The 22797-nt window shown below is 43.8% G+C and overlaps 1 protein-coding gene across 1 annotated transcript in view; it reads left to right on the forward strand.

Annotated features, from left to right (window-relative positions):
- The first annotated feature begins 1309 nt into the window (after positions 1-1309).
- LOC128728448 (uncharacterized) overlaps positions 1310-22797 on the forward strand; it is a 63290-nt gene continuing 41802 nt past the window's right edge. Inside the window, exons 1-10 of the mRNA XM_053822078.1 lie at positions 1310-1474; positions 5662-5941; positions 7146-7854; positions 7920-8124; positions 8189-8557; positions 9381-10296; positions 11200-11830; positions 11899-12034; positions 13200-13283; positions 15023-15244. Coding sequence (XP_053678053.1) covers positions 1325-1474; positions 5662-5941; positions 7146-7854; positions 7920-8124; positions 8189-8557; positions 9381-10296; positions 11200-11830; positions 11899-12034; positions 13200-13283; positions 15023-15244 — 3702 coding nt within the window. The 5' untranslated portion in view covers positions 1310-1324. The remainder of the gene's footprint in view (positions 1475-5661; positions 5942-7145; positions 7855-7919; positions 8125-8188; positions 8558-9380; positions 10297-11199; positions 11831-11898; positions 12035-13199; positions 13284-15022; positions 15245-22797) is intronic.

A 22797-nucleotide genomic window follows, 5' to 3' on the forward strand; every position in this document is an offset into this window, starting at 1 on the left:
CGTGGTTCCGTTACATCCGGAGAAGGTTCCATCAGGCCAAGTGCTGCAGAACCATGCTCAATTCGTGTACCTATTGCTACGTTCACGTAAGCGTGAACGACCGGATTTTTAAAGCTTTGCTTCGCTTCAAAAGTTTGTTCTGGCTCGTCGTAATGCCGAAGAAGAATGTTTCACCTCCGCTTTTACACAATGGTGGAAAGCTAAAGGCGATTTCATCACCTGCGTTTGAAACCGACCGAGAAGGCACCTTACCGATGGGTGGACGGTCGTTGCCTTTGCGGCGTAGTTTCGGGTGTTTAAAATAAGCGTAGAGCTTAAGTGGTTACCAGAATGTCGTAACGTTCTGGTAGTGTTTCCGTTCATTTGCAATGTTCTTCCGTAATTTGATGCGTTTTCAATAATTAGTGCTGCTTGTTCTGAGTTCTCTTCTCTGATTATTCGTCATATTTTGTTTTTCAAAATATGAACACAAATATTGTCAGGCTTAAAAAGGAGGATAAGTAACAGAGTCGAGTGTTTCCTGTCCGGTTTTTGCTTCCTGAATGTTATATGAATTTGCATATTAGTACGTTTTAATTACCTGAAAATTGTTTTTATGTTTGTGTTGCGCTAATCCAGAAAAAGTTATCTAGTGAACTATTAGACGTTACTCTCTATCCCACCGAATGTTGCCGAATTTTCGCACAAAAAAACGTTTCCCCATGCTTCAAGTGTATGCAACCGTGTGATCGTTTTGTTGCAATTGAACTGCTTAACAACTTCGAGTGCTTCCTCGGCACTGATTTGAGGACGAACAGAACGCGTAAGAAAGTTTGCCGACGTCTCCCATTTAAAAGAAGAAAGTGCGATGTACAAAATCGACGACGAATTTCGACCCCGCGGCCGGGTGTTCATGAAGGCACAGCGTGAAAATCATCCCGGTGCCAGTGGAAGCGCCGGTAGCTCGTACGCGGTCGTAAGTCGGTCAAGTTCGCGTTCGAGTGGAGGTGGCGGTGGCCGAGGACCTGCCATCACCACCAACTTAGACGACAGTAACTTGCGCTTCCGACACGAGATCCTCAACGAGAAGGTGATCGAGGCAACCGTCACCGAGCTGCCGGACGTGATCGATGGCATCAACAGGGACCACTGGCGAGCCCTGCCGTCATCGCTCTCGTACGGCAACGAACTAGTGGTGGCTACGCCCCGAGCTGGCCATCATCCGGATCCGGGTGGTACGGCCCTTACGGAAGTGACCCGCAACAAGCGCCTCTCGACCGAGGTGCTCGGCAGCACGGTTGAGACGACGAAAAGCTCGCAACGGGCAGCGGATGGTCATCGGCGGATGACGACCCACATTGTCCGGAAGATAACGACGCTGACGCGGGCTGAGGAGCAGGCCCAGGCGGACAACATGATTCGCCAGAACCGGGACGTGAAGACGACCGAGATCGGTTATATGCGCACCGGCCGGCTGGACAGCAAGCGGGCGAAGGTAGTACATTTGGGGAGATGGTCATTTAGGATCGTTTCAGTGTTTTTTGAAACATTGATAAACTCGTTTCACTTGCCGGCCTACGATTGAAGGCTTTTCGTCGTTACACAGCTATAAGCATCTAAAATTCTCATCCGTTTTATTTGCAAGAGCAAGGTTTTTTGAACAAGTTCGAACTGCTGTTTGATGGCACAGGAAACAATCAACACAACTGGTCGTGCCGCTCACCTCATGCCAAATAATAATTGAGCCACTCACCTCGGGAAGTGCAATAAAACAATTGCACCCCCCCTTTTGCGAGGATGAATTTCATTGACATCAATATTTCCTTCCACACGGGTGTGCTCTTCACGGTTCATCGTGTGCAATATCAAAAGGAATGTTTAAAACCTGCTTAAATACTGCTTACAAAACGTGAAAAGTCGTCAAAAAATTCGTCGCTTGACGCCTCGAGTCTTCCACCACAAAAGTCTCACTTAAACGAAAGACTTCAACGCCGCGCGACAAGCGACGAACGTCACCGTAAACTCGTCGCCGGCTGGCTAGCCCGTATGAATGGAAACCGGTGCGTTGTGTTAGTAGAGTGACAAGTAGTTTTATCGTGAACAGTCGGTAGCGCATTGGCGATGGTGGTGTACCGTTCAATGTTTACAAGCTATATTACATGATCCTATGAGGCTTGTTCGGTGGGTCGCTTTTTGGCGTGGCTCATGTGAACGCGACGATGTGGTGTGTTTGGATTGCTCGTAAAAGGGTAGGATATTTGCTGTTGGAGGTTGGTTTTGAACATCTACCAAAACGTCGCGAGCGCCGGTGTACGATCTAGTCGCGATTTTGTCCCCCCCCGGGGGGCATTATCATCAATGCATGTTGATCTTTCCATAAGCCCGGTTGGGTGTATGTTGGTGTGAAGTTGTTCGCTTCTCTGGTGATGCTGAGCACTCCATCTCTCGCTCCTTCATCGACACGATCACTATTAACCGCCTAGGGATCTTCGATCAGCAATTTGGCTTCAGAAGGGCTTGGTATGCGCTCGGTAGTGGATAATTTACTTATGACGCGCCCCTCTTCGCTCGAGCTATGCTTCCCCAGCCGTTTGATTGTTAGTGTTTGGTGATTCAATCGAACAACGATGTCGGTGGGAACTACAAAGTGTCTCAAACGGGTGAACAGCTGTTAGAAGAATGTGTATTTTCTCTGGGAAATTAGTATATTTCTGCGCCAGATGCGCTTGCAACCGATAGAAGGGACATCAAAATTATGTACTTTTGAAGAAAAATCTTATAGAAGATTTTTATTATAACCCATTGGCTTCACATTCCTTTCTACAGGATGGTCCTTAAGCGCGCACCACCATTAAGAGGAGGCCGGGTTCATAGAAGTTCTCGGAAGATATATTTATATTAATTTAACCTTTTTTTAGAACATCTTAATTTTTGGTCCCAAAAAGAAACGTCTTGCGTTTGTTTGGCTTTTCCTCCATCCAAAGGCGTAAGTCAACAAGCACCAAAAGGTAATCCGGCGGCGCCCACGATTGGGGTGCCGAATATGGAACGACTTTATAAAATGGTGCTAAATGCCACCGAGCGAGAAGTGTATTTCATTTCCACCACCCCATGCAGATGATTGGCTTTTAGGGAGGGCATGTGTTTATATGGTTTTATTTAATCTTGTGCTTCGTTATTGACTCCCGCGTCGTTGCCTTTGAGCTCAAAGCTGGCTTTACGGGTTTCCTCTTCCGTAGGGTTTATAGTAGGGAGCTTTTTAGATGCGGTCGCAAAGGGGAGAAAAATGCCAACCTCATCTCCATACTATTTTCGAAGCAATCCAACAAAAATAAACAAAAACAGATGATCCGACTCGTTTTGTGGCCTGTGCAAGATTACCGACGTGCCATATTTAGGCGTAGCTTTAGGGCTCGCATATATTAAGGGTAACCAAAGCACGCATAGCCTTCCGCGACAGCTGTTCGAAGCTTATCCTGTGAATTAAGATGTCTCTTTCGTTCGAAGCACCGGCGCCTGTCATGTGTTGATTTGGAAAAAGAGAGAGAGAAAAAAATCATCCCCATCGGTGCGGCTAATCCATCATCATAAATGCTCACGGACGTTAAACGCTGGCCGACGAGGTGATGTGTATCACGCGAGGCGCCAAGCTGAGGCCTGTTTAGCGCCACACACCGTGCATGTAATATAAATTATCCTGCAGCCCGATAGACAGCAAGCAACGGGGGAAGAAATTTGACGGAGTTATGTTGTCAATCATAACCGTATCCTTGGCTAAGAAGTGAATCGACAGACGGCGGAACAAACACCGCTCGATCAAAGCTTCGTCCGACACGCGGCTGCATGCTGATCGACAATTTCATCAATCGCACGCGTGTTAGAAGGGACGCAAACGATGGCAGGACTTACCAACTTTTTGAGGTTTTCATTACATCTGACCCGGTGCGATAGGGGTTACCGGTCGTAGATCGTTGATTATTTCTTCGTTTGTTTGTTTACTTCTGTTCGTGTTTGGCCCGTTTTGGTGCGAAACTGTGTTTGAAACTCAGGAAACGCTGGAAGTGCGGGAAGCTGGGGGCCACGAGCTGTGTCTGCAAGGCTAGCCCGCCCGTTACATTAATGGACAAGGCCCCCCCGTCGATGCCAGATGTGGTTGCTTTGAGTGATTACCATCGCGTTTGAGCGAGAGACACTGTCTCTCTCTCTCTCTGAGGTTGTTGCGAAATAAAATGTTAACCTTTGCTACATGATAATTGCATGATACGATTCCATCGGGTGGCTTATTGATTTTGTGATGTAATAAATTTAAAAAAGCTCAAATGAGCTGTAATGATACATTTCTGATATTTTGCCGCGATTATCCAATGGTCAATCGTGTATTATTAATCGAACCACGGTTGTAATAGTTTGTTCACTATCTTCGGTTGGGGTGCGGCAATAAATCTACCGCCTGCAGTCGGTTGGCGTACTGGATGAACCTGACCGGTATTAAACGATCATGATGTGGCATTTTCTTGTCCGTCTCCGTGAGAAGGACGTCGAGCGGTTCGTGAACGTGACATGGAAACCCTTAGACTAGACATCGATCTGCCCGAAGAAGGAGAATTAATCATGTACAAGAACGATTAACGAAACTCTCTGCCGTCATCTCGACACGGACCATATGCACAATAACGGTGGAGCATTCGAAGTGGGGATACGTAAGATTGACAGTAAAAAGAATTAATTAGTTTTCCCTAATTCAATTAAAAGCCGTCAAACCGGACGGGGCAGGCAATTGGTGCGTTTTATGCAGAATATATCGGTTTATACAAGTCTCGGTAGAGAGACAAGCAACATGCCGATTTAGCCTGGGGTTACCCATATGTGGTATGCCTTACGTGCCGCCAACGTATTTAGCGGTCTATCAATCGATCGGAGTAAAAATAGAACCGCGGGTAGCATCAGTACGGAAGATATAATTGAAGTCAATCGGCAATGACGGTGTTCATGCTCCCTCACCCTTCAATCAGTGCAGGGCAGCGGTGATGTTTGACGTTTTGCGCTGCACAAATGAACCATTTTTGTGCGCCGGTTGACATTGGAACGCAGAATGTCACGCCATAGTCAAATCAAGTAACAATGCCACCGATGGCCTGCGGGCTCATTGTTGGGGCGCGCGGATATTGTCCAGCTTCATCCGGATGGGTAAGGGTGGCTCTTCGCGTCCGTCGTTTTACTTCTCGTGCGTTTGCGCACTGTTTGGCGAAAGCGAACAGTGCCATTTTTCTGCAACACTGTGTTACAGGTGGCTGCGTTCTCGCTGCTGCATCGTGACGTTATTTCCTGTCAAGCTTAATTTAAAAGCCATTTGGGTGCGTGGGAAATGAGTTTTAAAACGAATTCTGTTGTCGAATATGCACAAGAGGCAGTAGGTTCATTTCGAGTGGTAAAATTGTATGACTTTTTATTGCTCACTGACCTAGAATTGTTAAGTGTTTAAAATATTGATCTTTGTTGTGTCTTTATTTTCCCAAATGAGAACGAGATGCGGGCTTTCCTTTGCTTTTCACTTTTGCCTTTTATTTGTGCCATCTTATCCGAAACTCTCAACCGGTTGCAAAACTAATAGAAGATCAATTTTTTGTTTGTTTAGTTTTGTTTATATCCTTATATCGTACTCATTTTCCCTTCTACTTTCAGATTTCCGACATTGTCGTTGGGCAAGAGGACAATCTTACGGCCCGGGAGGCGCTGCTCCGATGGGCCCGCCGTTCAACGGCCAAGTACCCGGGCGTACGGGTAAACGACTTCACCAGCTCCTGGCGCGATGGTTTGGCGTTCTCCGCGCTCATCCACCGGAATCGGCCCGATCTGATCGACTGGCGAGAATCACGATCGCGCCGACCGAGGGAGCGGCTAGAGATGGCATTCCACGTGGTCGAGAAGGAGTACGGTGTAACGCGGCTGCTGGATCCGGAAGGTAAGCGCTTGCTTTGGCTGCTACTTGCTATGGCCCGATAGCTGATGATTGATTAAGTCGTTCACAAGAGCCTGATGACGGTTTGCCATCAACATAAACGAGACGACAAGAAATAAGACACAGCCAGCCTAGTGGTAGCCCCTTTTCAACGCCTGATTCAGTTACATCACTGAAGTTAAGGATGGCAGAGAGTACATCAACAGAAGCAAAAAATCGTGGCCAGTTCCTTAGTCGTTACAAAAAACGTCTGTCTGTTTTGGGAGCGATACAGAACACAAGCGGTCACATCAAAGGGCTGAAAAGGATTGAAAAACACACACGCGTCACGCGATTTGCCAGATGCCATTGCGGCTGATCCATTCCAAAAATGGATAGCTTCGAAGGAACGTGCCCCTTCCAGATGCTATGTAACGAAATGTCATCGTTAACGTGTGCCCTTAGGGCAATATTTCACGCTTTATCTGTGAATGTGGTTCGTCCCTTAGGTTGTGGAATGTTTTAAGTTTGAATGTCAGCACGCTTCGGTGTAACACATATTATGGTCCAAACATTTACATCGTAAAGATTGCATAGCGAGGTTAACGTCGTCTGACCACCAAAAACATTTTCTACGATGAATTTCCTTCCAATGCAGCATATGTTAGCATAAGTTGAATCAAACAACTTTATCAAGTCAACTACTTTTGGCAAACATATGGCAAAAATAGTAGTTACATATTTTGCTCCGATTTTGTATATTTTTTTTCATTTTCAGCCATAAATTTAATCTCCGTAACCTCTTGACATTTGCATTGTCTGTGTGACCATAAGAAAGCTTCGTTAACTGATGATTTTTTTCCTGCATGAGATCAACAAGCTCCATATGAACTTTCTGTCAAATTGTCTCCTTCTTTTGCTAGCGAAGCATGAAGATGTTAAATTGCTCGTATCCACCATCATGCCTTTCATATGTTGGAGCCTTTCCCCGCAAAGAGTGTTTTTAATGTCAGATAGATGGTGTATCTTTTTATGATTTGACAAAAAATATTTTGCATACACTGGACCATGCCATAAAAGGAAATTAAAATAATAAAACTCGTGCCATTAATTTGTAAATGGTCTGTGTGTGGCAAGAGAAACGTTGAACGCGAAAAAGAGAAATTATTACTTTTCCACTCAATGACCTCTTTCTAATATATACAAATATTTTTCTCATCTTCCTCAGATGTCGACACGAACGAACCCGATGAGAAATCGATGATCACTTATCTAAGCTCCTTGTACGATGTATTCCCGGAGCCACCACAGATGCATCCATTGTTCGATATGGACTCACAGCGCCGCGTGCAGGAGTACCGTGAACAAGCACAACAGCTACTGTACTGGTGCCGGGAAAAGACTTCGCTTCTTCAAGAGCGGGCCTTCCCTACGACACTGATCGAACTGAAGCGATTGCTATCCGATCTTAATCGTTTCCGTACCGAAGAGGTGCCACCACGTCAGCGTGATAAGCAGCATCTGTTCTCGACCTACAAAGAATTGGAAAAGTATTTCGAGTCGATCGGTGAGGTGGACGTGGAAACCGACCTGCGCCCCGAAGCGCTCGAAAAAGCATGGCACCGACTAATGTCCGCGCTAGCCGATCGCGACATGATCCTGCAACAGGAGGTGCAGCGCCTTGAGCGGCTTCAAAAGCTCGCCGAAAAGGTACAGCGCGAGTACAAGCACACGGAAACGATCATCACGAAGATCGAATCGCGAATCTCAGAGGAAAGTCGTCGCATCGAGCGTTTGCATCCGGCCGAGGCGAAAAACATCGTCGAAGGACTCGATGGCGATATTCGCCACTTAGAACAGCCGTTGCAGGAGATGAACGACGATTGTCACAACCTGAAAGACGGTCGCTATCCGCAGGCCAGCGATCTTCACAAGAAGTAAGTATATTACGAATTATTGGCGCTCAAAATGGTCGATTGATATCATGTTTTGTATCTTTCAGGGTCACCAAACTACACCAACGCTGGTCGCAGCTTAGGACTACATTCCATACTAGCCTAGTACAAAAATTGTCCGGTCTGAGCTATCCGGTGCAGGAGACGACGATAACGAAGCAAACGCGCGTTGTCACGGAGACGCGACAGATCGGTACCAATCCTTACTTCCGGGATGTGCAAGAATATACCGAATGGTGCCAATCGAAACTGGTAAGAGTTGGAATTCTATTTTGTTCAACTGCTTCAAGACTAACGTGATTTTCACCACCTTTAGAAACAACTGCATACCTCCGACTACGGTTCTGACCTTCCGTCCGCTAAAGTGGAACTGGAGCGCCATCAGCACGAACACAAAGTGATCGATCAGTTCCACTCTAAAATTGCCCAGTGCGAACGACATGCCGCAAACTTCACGGGAGAGGAGCAGCAGCTGTACCGTCAGCGGCTGAGTCAATTGCAGAAAATATATGCAGAGCTTCTCAGCACCTCGACCAAGCGGCTGTCTGATTTGGACGCACTTGTCGACTTTTTGGCAACCGCAACGGCAGAGCTAAGCTGGCTAAACGATCGCGAGCAGATCGAAGTCAGTCGAGACTGGGCAGATAAAAATCTAGACTTATCTGCTGTACATCGATACTATGAGGTATGTGTTTAATTGACTTTCTTGAAGGATACCAGAAGAAAAACTTTTTTCCACTTCAAATGTTCGTTTTTTTGTTTCCTAATCCTTCATCCTCCGATTATCGAAAACTTTCGGCCCCTATATTTCGTTATTTTTTTTTCTTTTTTTCGATCGTTTGTTTGGTTTAAATTCGTCTCAACCCGTTATTATACTCTTAACCGTTGTTACGCCAAAATACTAATCATAAAAGTCTACTCACAAGCGTACTTACGGAAATGGTGAGGAAGTAAGTAACACACAATCAATTCTTCCTGTGATTCAGTGTTGGGGTGTATTTTGTTTTTGTATCCTTCGTCTGGTGTATGAATCTCTTATGATTTGTATCTTTTTTCGTTTTGTTTTTTTTGTTTCTTTGTAAAATATGAACATCGTTTTATTTGCAAAAAATAATTGCTCACAGTTCTTAGAAATATGTTAACTATTATTTATACAACTCTTCTGATTTTAAACATATGATAACTCACTTGGTAGCATTTGTTTTCTCCGTAGAAATTTCAGAATTGAAATTTTTTACTATTTCTATTATTGATTTGTTGAACGTGTGGTATTTTAAAAATGTTATGTTTAAAGTGAAAGTGTACAATATTTCTGTAGCAAAAAAAAATGAATTTCTGCTTGAAAAAATAATGTTACAATTTATTTTTTTATTTTGAAAAGTCTATATTAATTTACCAAAAACATCATAGACTACTAAATTGTGTTTTGTTCATATTGCTGCATTAAATTATATGTACATACCATACAAATATTAATATGTTTATTTTATCTTCTACCTTTCTAACAGAATCTCATGTCCGAGCTTGAGAAGCGAGAAATGCACTTTGCTACCATCCTTGATCGTGGCGAAGCTTTGCTTGTTCAATCGCATCCTGCCTCGAAGTGTATCGAGGGTCACCTGCAAGCGCTTCAATCGCAGTGGTCCTGGCTGTTACAGTTAACTTTGTGTCTTGAGGTGCATCTGAAGCATGCCACTGATTACCACTCGTTCTTCGATGAGGTGCGTGAGGCGGAAAATTGGCTAACGAAGCGAGACGAAATCCTGAACAGCAAGTACTCGCAATCGGAATTCACTCTCGATCAAGGTGAATCGCTACTACGCGGCATGCAGGACATTCGGGAGGAGCTGAACGCATTCGGTGAAACGATCGCACAGCTGCAACACCAAGCGACCGCTGTAGTACCACTAAAACAGCGTAAGCAACCCGTAAACCGCCAGTGCACCGTACAGTCGATATGCTCGTACAAACAGGGCAATATTTCGCTCGACAAGAACGAAACATGCACCCTTCTCGACACATCCGGACGAGTCAAGTGGCGCGTTAAGACGTCGAAGGGCGTCGAAGGTTCCGTCCATGGTGTGTGTCTTCTGCTGCCCCCACCAGATCAGGAAGCCATTGAGGCGGCTGATCGATTGAAACGATTGTTCGATCGTTCCGTGGCGCTGTGGCAGAAGAAGCAGCTTCGCCTACGACAAAACATGATCTTCGCTACGATCAAGGTGGTGAAGGGCTGGGACTTTGAACAGTTCCTAGCGATGGGTGCTGAACAGCGAACCGCCATCCGTCGGGCGCTGAATGACGATGCTGACAAGCTGCTTGCGGAAGGTGATCCAGCTGATCCACAGCTTCGACGACTTCGCCGGGAAATGGACGAAGTCAATCGGCTGTTTGATGAATTCGAGAAACGTGCCAGAGCAGAAGGTATGCCTTTTTGGATATAGTACTTCATCATGTCGTTTCATCTCTCGAAATTCGCTGTCGCTATGAAAAGACCTATTATAGGAAATGAGAAATGAAGCTATTCTCACATGACGATCAAAGAGCAGTTTCACTTAACCTAAACGAACAGTGACAGTATAGGTTTCCCCGTAGTGGAGGCAAAATAATTGGATAATTGGGTGATCACTTTCGATTGGTCCATTCCCGCGAACCAAAGAATAACCCGATTTGGAGCATCGCGAAGGTCAAGAATAATGGGTGCCGCTATTATCGCCCTCGCGTTAAGCATCGTTTCATTCATTTGACCAAAACAGAATGGTCAAAAGAACGTTACTGTTTGTTTTTTAAGTTAGTTTTCAAATATTTATTGTTTCCATGTGTGGTTGTACGTGGTCTTGGAAGTCATCAACCAGCTGGTAGATATTTTTTCGATTGTCTATCAGTGGGCTATTAATTTTCCAATTGTTTTTCCAAAGAAGGTGACGTTTGATATGGCAATAGTTAGTAGGTGTTGCTCTATCACCAAGGTTTTTTTTGTTGCAGCTCCAAATTGATCAGAGTCTGGCATTGAGTCATCCTGCGAAAAGAAACAGACGCTTGACCGGTCAGTTGATATTGTGCCGTGGTTCGAAGTGGTTCGAGAGATTGTGAAAATATTTTTGTTTAGAATCGAGTTTTTGCGAATTGCAATTATCTATCAACTGCACTCATTCGCAAGCTGAACAAAATCTAATTCACAATGAAAGGTGTCTTTCGCTTTCGGTCTTTCCGTGGTACGGTTTCACGTTTTTGTTGGAATTAACAATAGTGATAGCATAACAGCATATTTAAAACAGTTATGTATCTTAAATGTTAATATTTTTTTATTGTTTTCTCTTTAATCAGAGGAAAGTAAGCAAGCGAGCCGTATATTTACCGAGCAATGCATTTCTCTGAAGACGCGTCTTGAGGAGATGGCGCGAGAGTTGGATCACATCATCCTGTCGCCGATGCCGCGCGATCTGGATTCGTTGGAGCACACGGTCCAGATACTAGAGGATTACAAGCGCCGCCTTGGTGGCTTGGAACCCGATCTAAAGCATCTGCAGGAAACGTTCCGCACGATCACGCTGAAGACACCAGCGCTGAAGAAGAGCCTTGACAACCTGATGGACCTGTGGAAAGAACTGAACACGCAAGCCGGTCTGCATGGCGATCGTTTGAAGCTTCTCGAGGGCGCCCTAGCTGGTCTAGAGGACAATGAACAGGTTATCTCCGATTTAGAGGGCAAACTGTCCCGCCAGCTAGAACTTCCGTCGTCGCAGGAAGGACTCTACGAAGTGTACAAGCGGTTGACGGCAATCCAGGAGACAATCTCAAGCCAGCAGCCCGAAATGGACAAGATGAATGATTCGGCAGATCAGCTTGGTCGCATGGGCGTCCCAACCAAGGTGCTTGGCGATCTGAAACGCCTACATTCCAATGTAGAACGGCTGAACTCGCGGTGGAATAACATTTGTGCACAGCTCGCAGAACGGTAAGCGCAATATTCAACTAAGTAAAACTGAATTTCTTACGACTAACATTTTGTTGAAACTTCTACAGCATGCGCAGCGTTGAAACGGCAATTGGATTGATGAAAAACTTACAAACCAGCATTGTCGTGGAGGAGACTTGGGTGGAAAAACAAACGGAGAAGCTGCAGGCGCTTCCGACAGCAACATCCGCACGGGAGCTCGATGTAAGTACTAAATGTTGTAACCATCCGCTTAAATTGCAGTGTTTAGCAGAAACGTTTTCAGTAATGATGATGATAATGTTGATGGAGCAGAAAAGTGAGAGAGACATTCAAGCAGGTGAAGATGGTTATGATGAAATTCTAGGATGTTTTTGTTTCACCTTGATCTGGACAATCAGCGTTTCGTTGAGTACCAAAAATCGAACGAGAAAAGTAGCAAACCCTATCCACATACAAAGCAAACCAAAACACACACCTTTAAAGAGAAAAATAAACTAATAGCCAAAATAAAGTATATTTAGAGTAAGGCGAATACCAAAAGGCACAGGCAATACGTGGACATTAAAAAACTATTGACTAACTGCACACTTTTTGGACATGGTAGGGATAAGAAGAGCTAAGAAAGCAGAGGGAATATTTTTGTAAAACCAACCTAGAATCAAGAACATATAATCTAGCCTAACATCCAACGACGTGTTGCATGCGTATGGATAAGGAAAAGTAAAAATTCCGTCAAGCACATTCTACATTGAAATGCTTTCATGATACAACTTATCAACTTATGCCCGTAGTTGAGGTAATTTATCAGAAAATGGAAAATTGCAGGTTAACGATCACTATTCTTTTGGTTTATGTTTAGCTAGAGAGGTTGTGGTATGGTGTGGACAACATAAAAGATACACAGGACATTACAGTACACCAGGTTGCAACCATCAGGATATGTAGATTAACTCTAGTGTAGTACAACGTAGTGTTTATCTCGTATTTAGATATAATCGTAGTATGTCACTATGTAGTCTCCTTAATCCACTCTACGAAGGCTAGCAAACGTAAAATCGCAAGCCTTCCATGTATAACCCACCTACTAATGCAACAATTTATTTATCTTTTTCCTCCCCTCCAATTTGTTCCTTCGTAATTTTTCACAACCAAAACAATGAACAATGAATCACCAATTACTGCGAATCCACCAACCACAATATCAACAACAACACCACCACCACCACCTACAACAACAATTACCACATGCAACCAATACACAACCTATCTACACAACGATCGTCCTACTCTCTCGCCGAATGGAATCGCTTCCCTTGTGTTTTCTCGGTCCGGTGTCGTATCCCATTCGTCCGTATCCCGGTGTGTTGTCGGTTGGTTGTTAACGCAGTCGATGCTCGGCGAAACGGTGGAGCGCGTTCCGAAGGTTGAACAGGTTAACCTCACCGGTGGCCGCTTGATCCGGGAAGCTAAGGTACGTAGACACTTGGGCGGCGGTTCTTTCTTCGTCCCCCTATGTCCCGAACAGAACTGTCGCCATGTTTGTATCCTTCCATGTTCCTTTTTTTTTGCAATCTACAAAAGTGTAAGAAAAGCTACCTGTTTTTGTACGTGCTGTGTAAAATTTGCCAAAAGGATTGTTGTGTTTCGCTCGATTGCGTACAAATAGGAGCGAATGTTCCCACATTTCGGTTTGTTTTTGTTCGTTGGTATTCCGGTAGTTCCGTTGCGATCTTTTCTATTCTGCTGGTAAAGGGACTTTTACTTGTACTGCTTGTCCCGCAGTATAAGAATCTCCGTGTGCTGTTGTCTGTTTGTCCTGTCAAAAGCGCTGTAGAATGCTCCTGACACGTTTGAAGATTACAATGTTAGTTTTAACTGGTTTCAACTGGTTTAGTGGATGGTTGTCCATACGAAGAGCACTTCATCCTTTCCGCTGTTATTAAAGCTTTCAATTATGTCTGATGTCTGATGTTTGATGTGTGAAAATGTCCGTTCGAATGTGTATGAGTGCGTATGTGATGGACGTGGATGTACATCGTGCTGTCGATGCAAAAAAGCAGGCTTTTCTCTGGTGAATGGTTACCACCTAAGTCGTAAGAAAGCTTAAGGATGTATACAAATCTATTGATTTTGCAATGCTTTGTAGCAAGTGTTTATCTGCTTGCCCGCCCTTACCACGCTCGGTGTTGGTACGTTTGCTCTTTTTTTTCTCACAAACACTGTGATATTGATATTATTGCTGTTAAAGTTTCGATCAGTCAAATTCTCGTAATGGCGTTAGGCTAACTAGTCTCAGCTTGTTTACTTGTCCCACCATTGCCTGGTGTAATGAGAAGACGATCAAAAGGAAAAGATCAAGTTTCTGTGAACTTTACAGAACTTAACAAATACAGTAGCTGTGATTAATATCAAAATTTGCACGAATCTAAAATTAGTGCACTGCGAAAATTTAATTAATTACAAACAACACTAACTAACTGTAGGCAAACAATATTCGCCATTTCAATGTACTAGAGCGCATACAGTTACTTTATCGCTTCTGCCGCATCACGTGCGGCAAAATCACCTAGTTGCAAAACCCCCGCTGTTGCGATCTTACATTTTTGATGATTTAGTCATGAAGTCATTGTACCGTCCCGTTGATAAGTGGTGAGCTCGAAAATTTATTTTTTGATCAAACATCACTCTCGAATTACTTCTCCTTGCGCGATCATCGTTGGTATTCTCGCCACTTATCAGCTGCAACCAAACCCCGTCCTTCGTTCCCGAACTATAATAAGTATCGACTTACCGCAAATACTAATCTCTATAATAACTCCGATTCCAATGGTGTTCGAAACACTCTTTCAACTCCTATAAAACGAAACATCATTCGACGCAACATAAACCCACCATTGTTTACACAACCTTATTACGCACCTTAATCCGTGCCTACCAATAAATCCTAACATCGCACACCAACCTATGCAATGGCGGTCAACGTGTGGGCGAAACTTTAACTTCAACTGTATCGTGTGTCATCTGAATGTCGAAACGAATCGACGGGCGAATTTGTCTTCGGCATTGGTTGCGTCCTCCTATTCGCTTAAATGTATCTCTGCAAATGATCCTGTTCTCCACACACCACCTTCGCGGCAAACTCAACGAAACTCACCTCGAAAACCAACGTGCCCGTAACAATATCTGTTCGTGATCGACGCGCATGTGCAGATCTACGATGGTAAATGCGTACATTATATCGACTATCTGAGCGAGGTGCGACCTAGCTTTTCGCCTCCTCGTCAGGACCTCCGACCGGCCAGTGCCGATCCTGGTGCTACCGAAGTGTACTCAAAACGGCTCGATACGCTAAACGGCCGTTTTGAGACGCTCATTGAACAGCTGACCCAAAGACTGAAGACGGCTATCGAGGTGAATGGCGCGGATGGATTGGTAAGTAGAACAGTTAATTAAGGATATGCGTTTTGTATGTTTTGCAATATGTCTTAGTATTAAAATTTATACCGAAAATTCGTACGAAAAGTCAACTGATATCTCTTATAAATGGCGCTAGTGTTCATACAATATTGTTGTTTGATGCGTAACTACAAGTTTTAGTTTCTTCTTTTGATAGAATCCTGGTTTTGTTTGACGATCTTGCCAAACTTTGCTCTTCAGCAATTCCTGAAGAAAGAGTAGAAACTTGCCGGTAAAACCGGTTTTTATTTAAACGAACGATTCAGGCGCTAGAAATTCGGAGAGAAACTAATTTGACAAAAGTGTCACCTTGTTGGTCGATGAGGCGAACCCGCAAACTCGAATAACAAATCCTGTTCCATCTGGTTCTTTTATGGCTCCAGATTGGGTGCTCTACCGGAAGACTTGGTGCATGTTTCGATCTGCTGACATCATCGTCAGCTATGGTTGTTTTGGTTTCGGTGCGCGTTGATTTGCGAGAAAAAAAACGCGATCACCGTCATTTTCTATTTCTAAATGCCATCACCATCGTAGAAGCTCGATCGATGACTACTGTTGTACTCACCAGGATGATGGTGAAGGCACTTTTGTTGACAGTTTGTTTAGTTTCGTCTCCTTCGGAGGGATCATAATTAGGATGATTTTTTGAATGACGCCTGTCGTCGTATGTGAGCCATGCGCATGCCGTCAATGAAGTGTAAAAACGGTATGTTGATGGCGTCTTCTAACTGTCGAATATAGCAGTGTACTCGGAATGTTTGATTTTGCAATTGTCACGGCAACACTTAAGTTTATTTTTCGCTGTCAATATTCACCTGCAAAAGATCAACATCAATAACCGAGAGTAGCTGGCGATGTACAGCTCTACTTTTCCACTTCTTCCGTTTGTGGTTTTCAATGAATCTGCGTTTGGGCTCTCATTAGCATTATGTTTGCTCTGATCGAGTGGACTTTTGCATGCCTAATTTTAAATTGTTTTTCGTATTCTTTGACATTGAATGGGTTTGATGTTGAATACCAAAACGGCTTTGAAGAAATATTGTATTCCTTTTCTCAATGGATATATAAGGGAAATATTTTGAGTTGATCTTAAAATGTTGCCAATACGTATTGCAAGGTGGGTAAATGAAATCGAAACAAAGTAGTAAGACATTTATTGTCGATTGCACTTTGCTCATCGTCTGAGGTTGGATTGTGGTGTACCATTGCGTTTTTTATGGAGTTTTGCGTCATCACCTGCTGTCCATGAAATCGGTGGGTCACCGTAGAGCAGTCATCATGCTGGGTGGGAGTTATAATAAAGTATGACGTTATAAGCAAGCATCCCAACGACAACCCTTGAAACAGCGGCAAACGAGCCCAATATCATTCCAATTTCACCTCCACCAGTCGGCACTGTAAACTTTATGACATCTCACGTCGTACGCTGGCCTGCGTAGGCGCCTAGTTCAATGCTAGTTCACGTTACCTCTCGGACGACGTAACTACGTGCGAGGTCTTCATGATTTTCCTGACTAACGTAGCAATGCTTGAAGTCAGAACTGAAGTTGCAAGATTGTACAAACGATCTTGACCTCTACGTGTCATCGGTGGATGATAAAAGTTTCGTTATCATGCAAAGACGCGCTTCTGTAATTCTGCTGTCTCAAGAACAGTCCCACTGCGTGTCGGCTTATCTGATTCATCGTAAAACCCAAACCTAACGCTCCGTAACTGCGCACCGACCGGAGTAGATCTCTAAATGGTACGCACGCGTTTCCTCTTCCAACAAAAAAAATCCACCCAACCTGCTAATGGGCGGTACGAAATGGAAAGGAAAAACGCAGCTTAATTGCAACCCGCGCCCGCAAAAGCTCTCGCCTTCGCAGCACCGGTTCAACCGGGCTGCTCAAAAGCGCGCCGAAGCGTAAACGTATTTATAGTGGATGACATCACGTTGAGGCTCGGCTCACGAGGCCACCGGTCATTCGATCGACGCCAAGGAGCTTGCAAATCTTTTGGAACCACCACCATTCGGAATCTTAAGCACTCTCTTCCCTGGTGGGGCATCTGTGTTTACCCGGCGCATTCTTGCCGCGATCGGTTTTGCGATTCATAAAATGCTGGTCCTCTTTTTTCGTGAGTTTCTTCTTCGTATAGTAGGCAGAAGAAAAAAAAAGCAATTTAAATAAATTTGCCAGAAGGCATCGAAACGATCGTTGTAGGAAAATAAATAAAACGTGGGCTTAAGGTTTAAGGTTGCGAGTTAGCGATTTTTGTGGTAGCCACTGTTTCTGAGGAGAAGGCCCGTGAGAAGCGTGATGTCATAGTACAAGGATGGTGAGCAAAATTCAAACTTGGAGAGTAGACAGCTCACTTCTCGCTTCTCTCAACGTTAGTACATTGAGCTTCTCATAGTACGATTAGTATGCCAGCTCGCACTTTTACGGTGTTATTTTTCGCTCCCGAGAGAGCATCCTATGCATGATGCCGGTGTGTTCTCTCACGCGGCACTGTTGTGGACACTGACCATCACCCTTGGGTGTTCGGGCTCGTTCATTCAATTTTTGACGGGATAGTGAAACAGATCGAGCAAATACGCGCGCGCGCTCGTTCGCCCGCGGAATTATTTCAATTTAGTACTTCCCAGCGTAACAGTGTCACGCGAGATAAAAAAACGTATAAAACGTGCGCGTCGAGTGATCGTAGTCTCTTCATTTCGTTGTTTAATGAAATTGAACGCGCGTGTAGAGGGGTTTTATTGTATGTTTCGTGTTTGAAGCGATAGTGGAGAAAAGTATTCAATTGCTGGGGGTGTAGAAAATACGAGCGATTGTATAAAATAAAAGGTATCAAGCTCGAAAATATATTTATACCAAAAAGTGTGCAATTGTCCGCTGTGGCCTACAGGCAAGAATAGTTTATCAGGCAAGGGAATATTCATATATCAAGGTGTCGTCAGTAAATGGGGTCTCTCGCGTGTTCCGAGGAGCAACGGGCTAACGACGCTGATATACCGGTGGTGCAGCTCTCTAGCGGACGAGTGGTGCGAAGTTCTTCCAAACGGAATATATTTTCGGTGAAGGTCGCTTCGCGAGGCGAACAACAAGCGGCAGGTTGTTGAAGGCACAAAATGTTAGATCTAACGTAGCCAGTGCGACAAGAAAAGTGAGATTCTCATCGCATTGCCGGGCGGTGGAAGTTTGAATTTAGCTGACGGCCTAAAATATTCTCAATTGTCACACGAAGCGTTTGTGTTGCACATGGTGTGTTGTGTGCGCGTTTGCTTTGGCGTTGCAAATGCATCGCAAATGGTGATTATTGGCCAAGCACGTGTGATTGTTCGTGTTTTATTTTTTTGAAATCAACGAAACGTGATTTTGATTGAAGCAATAGCGCAAGTGAATTTAAGCACCGTTTTCAGATCTTGCTGCAGCCAAAACAGGCATCCTTTCCTAATAGCAAAAATCGATCAACGACGACGTTATCAAACCATCGGTAGAATGTTCCTCAACGTAATACCGCAAAAAAAGAAAATCAACAACAACAAAATCCCCTTGTTAAGCCACAAAAATCGATCCCACTGTTTTAAATTTAATCCCTGTTTGAACGCGAACTCCCCACAGACAACGACACAGAATGGTCGAAACGAAAGCAAAAGGCGAAAGAGATGAAGCAGAAATACTATATCGAGTGCATATATCCACCGTTTGTCCCTGAAATCTAATCAATATTGTTGGGGCCGATTTTACGCCACGTTCCTCCGCGCGTAACTCGCGTCAAATGATTCATTCGTAGGAAAAGTTATCTGAAAACAACCACCAGTAGTGTAATGTACACACGTTGAATGGCTGTATAGGAGCAAAACCCATGCAACGTTTGCCAGGCAACGCGCACGGGTGGTGTAGAAATAATTGGGGCAAAAATAGTTCCTTGCTTCGCACTGAAATTTTCCTTTCATTCGGCATCATCAAGCAGCTTATAGAAGTGCAGTTATTGCAGCGTTGCCATTGCGATGCACTAAAGGGAATTAGCGGTGGCGGAACACCAAAGGCTGCACGCTTCCTGCATTCGTGATGGTAAAATGTAAACAAAGTTTCGTTTCCCTCAGCTCTATGCGATTCTCGTTCGTTACGAGAGAGTTTCAAAAAGAGAAAAAAACATTGTATTTTGTTTGCAAAAAATTTGTTCGCAACGGTGAACTTAGCAGAACTGTGTGTTTGAAAATGCACGCATGGTTTTTTTTGTTTAATGGCTCAGACTTACTAATTTATTATGGCCAAAATATTTAGAAACTCTGGCAATTTGTTCCTTCAGCGAAAGAGCTCGTATTCAGCGGTATTGTTTGCGTGTTGAGCTCAAACCCATCGCCAGTTGTCGAATCAGAATTTCAGGCAAATATTAACGAACGTCTACAAGGTTGTATGCGCTTCTAAAGCCCTGTAAAATGGTACCCACGAGCGGTTATCGCTGAATGTATACGCAAAGTCATTACAAATGAAACGAGAAACGAATCGTGATCAAGGCCAAGATTTATTCCAACCAAGACCAAGAGAGCAACTTGTGCAGCTCGAGAACTTGCTGCGCTTGCACAGCACATGGAAAACTTCCGATAACGTGAAGCTAGCTCAAGTAGACGCAGGATTTCGAGTGACGCACTCCAGCTGATTGTAACGGTTGAAATAAATGTTGAGTTTGGCACGAACATGCAGTGTGGCTTTAATAACCTCATCGCGGTGCGTTCATTGAATATACCGTCGAAATCGAACATTTTCAGATAGCTGAAGGGAATATTTGAATATTTCACTCATTATCGCTACGGCAGACGGACGACCTTCGAACGAACGCCATTTTTGTATGTCACGTTCGAACTCGCGCCCTAGATTGAGTTATTCTCGGAAGACGCCACTGAACTTTGTTCGTGTTCGCTGCTAGACATGTTTCCCGGCGATGGTCTCCATTCTCCCCACTCGGTAGGGGTACGGACGCAAGGTCACAAACGTTTTCGAGAGCAAAAAAAAAAGGGAAGTTTATAATATTTATAAGCTTCTTCCACCTTGAATAAACTGTTCTGCTCTACAGGTGTGGAGAGGAATATATATATATTTTAAGCTCATTCGTGCCACCTTTCGCAGAAGGAACGCAAACCGTGACGAAACGGATATCAGATCACAACTGAGGGAAGATATTTTAAGGCAACGGCTCATTTAATGCCTCGCCACTTTATTAATGTCAGCGTCAAGATCTCTTAAACCGGTGAGAAAACGCTATTTCGGGTCGCGTTTGATTTGCGTCATGAGCACGAGGATCGATCATCTTCTGCATGTTGTGTAGTGTTCGTTTCGGATTTTAGTTGGCAACAAGGCTGACAGTTTGTTATGTTACATTTTTGCAAGTTTCCCTTGCATTTCCAATCGATAGATATTTTTTCTACATCCTTGAGTTTGTCCTGATGGTGAATGTAGAACGTGTATTTTAACCTCGACTGTTTCCGGTGACTTGAAATGTGAGAAACTGCACGATGCCGATTGCCAAGTAGGACCGAATTTTGATGAGAACATTTTTATTGAAACTAATCTTCAGGTTTGAATGCTTCGTTTTGGTTTTTTTTTATACACTGATACTACTACCCAATCAGTCTTTGCCCCGTCGTTCTCCCGAGACGATCTTTCGAACAATAGCGACGAAGAAGCAGCAAGAGGGAGCAGCAGAAGAATGATCATAAATTAATCAAGTCTGAAACATCTGCATAAAGCCGTGCGCGCGACGGAGGTCCGAGCATTTATGATGCCGTCTTTCGCGCGCCTCTTATACCATTGGCAAGCAGCCACTTGTAGCAAGGGGAGCGAAAGAAATAACGCTAAAGGTCTATAAGCCGGACAATTTTCGAAGCCGACAAAATTTAATTCAAGGATAGCGACGGAGAGAGCAACCTTTTTTTATCCTTCGTCAATGACTTCATGGTTCGTCGTTTGGGTGTTTTTTAAGTGATAGAAACGCATCGCGTTGGTGAGAAAATACATCAAAATTGAAATTCTACCCGTATGAGAAACCATTCGTTATTCGATCGTGTCGAAAACGGTCATGGTTGAAAAGAGCGAACTTTTGGGAAAAACATGTTTTTAAATTATCGTGTTTCTTTCCAAAACCACATGTAACCTTAAAAGTGTTTCAAGTAGCATTGAAGCATGGGAATCGATTTACCTCGATAAGTTCACACTTGTTGTTAATATATTGAATGAAATTCATCGAGGGGCATTTCACCACTCTCAACTGTCGTATACGTGCTTTTTGTTGATGTTTGCTACATCGTAAAATGTACATTTTTTTGTCGCGACCAAAACGACCACACGCGTCTTTGAGCATAACTTATCCTAAAACAAACACTTCAAGTCTCTAAGCGGGAGGTTCTTTCAAGCTAAGTCCATAACTGGTAACACTCGTGTTGGTCTTCACAAAATGAAATTGCATCATACGAGAACATTTCGTTCCCTTGATTTAGAGATAACGATTGGATCAGGTTTGGTGTTATTTATACTTGCAATAGGCTTATCTTGCATCAACCAAAAATTTATTGTTTGTCGGTATCATTCATTTCGAGATAACGTGTAATATACTTGTTTTTTTTTGTTTTAATCTAAATGAAATCATGTCAAACTGCTAGCCAGTCTGTGCAATGAAGGGAAACAAACCTGCTTTCGGTGATAAGACCGATGCTCTCTTGTTTCGTATGACAGTGTAAGCGAATGCTTCTCAGCCATTATCTTCTCAAGCAATCGACAAAATGTAAACAAAACCATCTAAAGTGGACCGGAGTAGCTTGAACCTGGTCATTATTCCATTGCTGTATGTGTCATCGATGGAGGATGAGCTCATCTTGACGGAATGGGTGTAGCGCTCAATTTAGATGCACGTAACAACACGAGCAGAGATTTAGCGCGGCTAAATGATAATGGAAATGAAATGCTTTTACAGGCAAAAAGCGAGTTCAAGGCGAATCTGTGGTAAACAATTAGCATCCATAATCTTAATGAACGTGCGATCAATGGAGAAGAATGGGCTTTCTACTTTTCATTTTTTAACGTCCGTAAACACTTTGGCATTCCTTGATAACGCAGTTGTTCCTGCTGGATACAATCGATGGTGCAAGTTTATTAGCGAGATGGACATCAAAAGTCCCTCTTGAGTCTTATTTCTTTCATTTTTTTTTGATCTTGAACCATATGCAAGATTGATCTGGCATTGAGTGCTACGTGCGCGGCCGTCAGGATTTATTATTTTGCGAAATGGCAGAGTATCATAAAAGCAAACAACGTACGAACCATTAACATCAAGGTGTTTCCTTCACCCAAGTTGCCCATTGTCAATTGTCCCTTACCGTGTAGGTAGGTGGGTATCGTTGGATTTCCCGTTTTTCAATTCTGTGCCTTTTGAGGTTATGGTCACGAGATACCTTGTACGTTACCTTTTACTGGATGTAGTTCCGGTTGTTTGTCGCCATGCTAAAACCCATTGCATAATTCAAGCAAGCATACGAGAGACTGACTGAC

This window comes from Anopheles nili, chromosome 2, assembly GCF_943737925.1.
Source record: "Anopheles nili chromosome 2, idAnoNiliSN_F5_01, whole genome shotgun sequence".
NCBI lineage: Eukaryota > Metazoa > Arthropoda > Insecta > Diptera > Culicidae > Anopheles > Anopheles nili.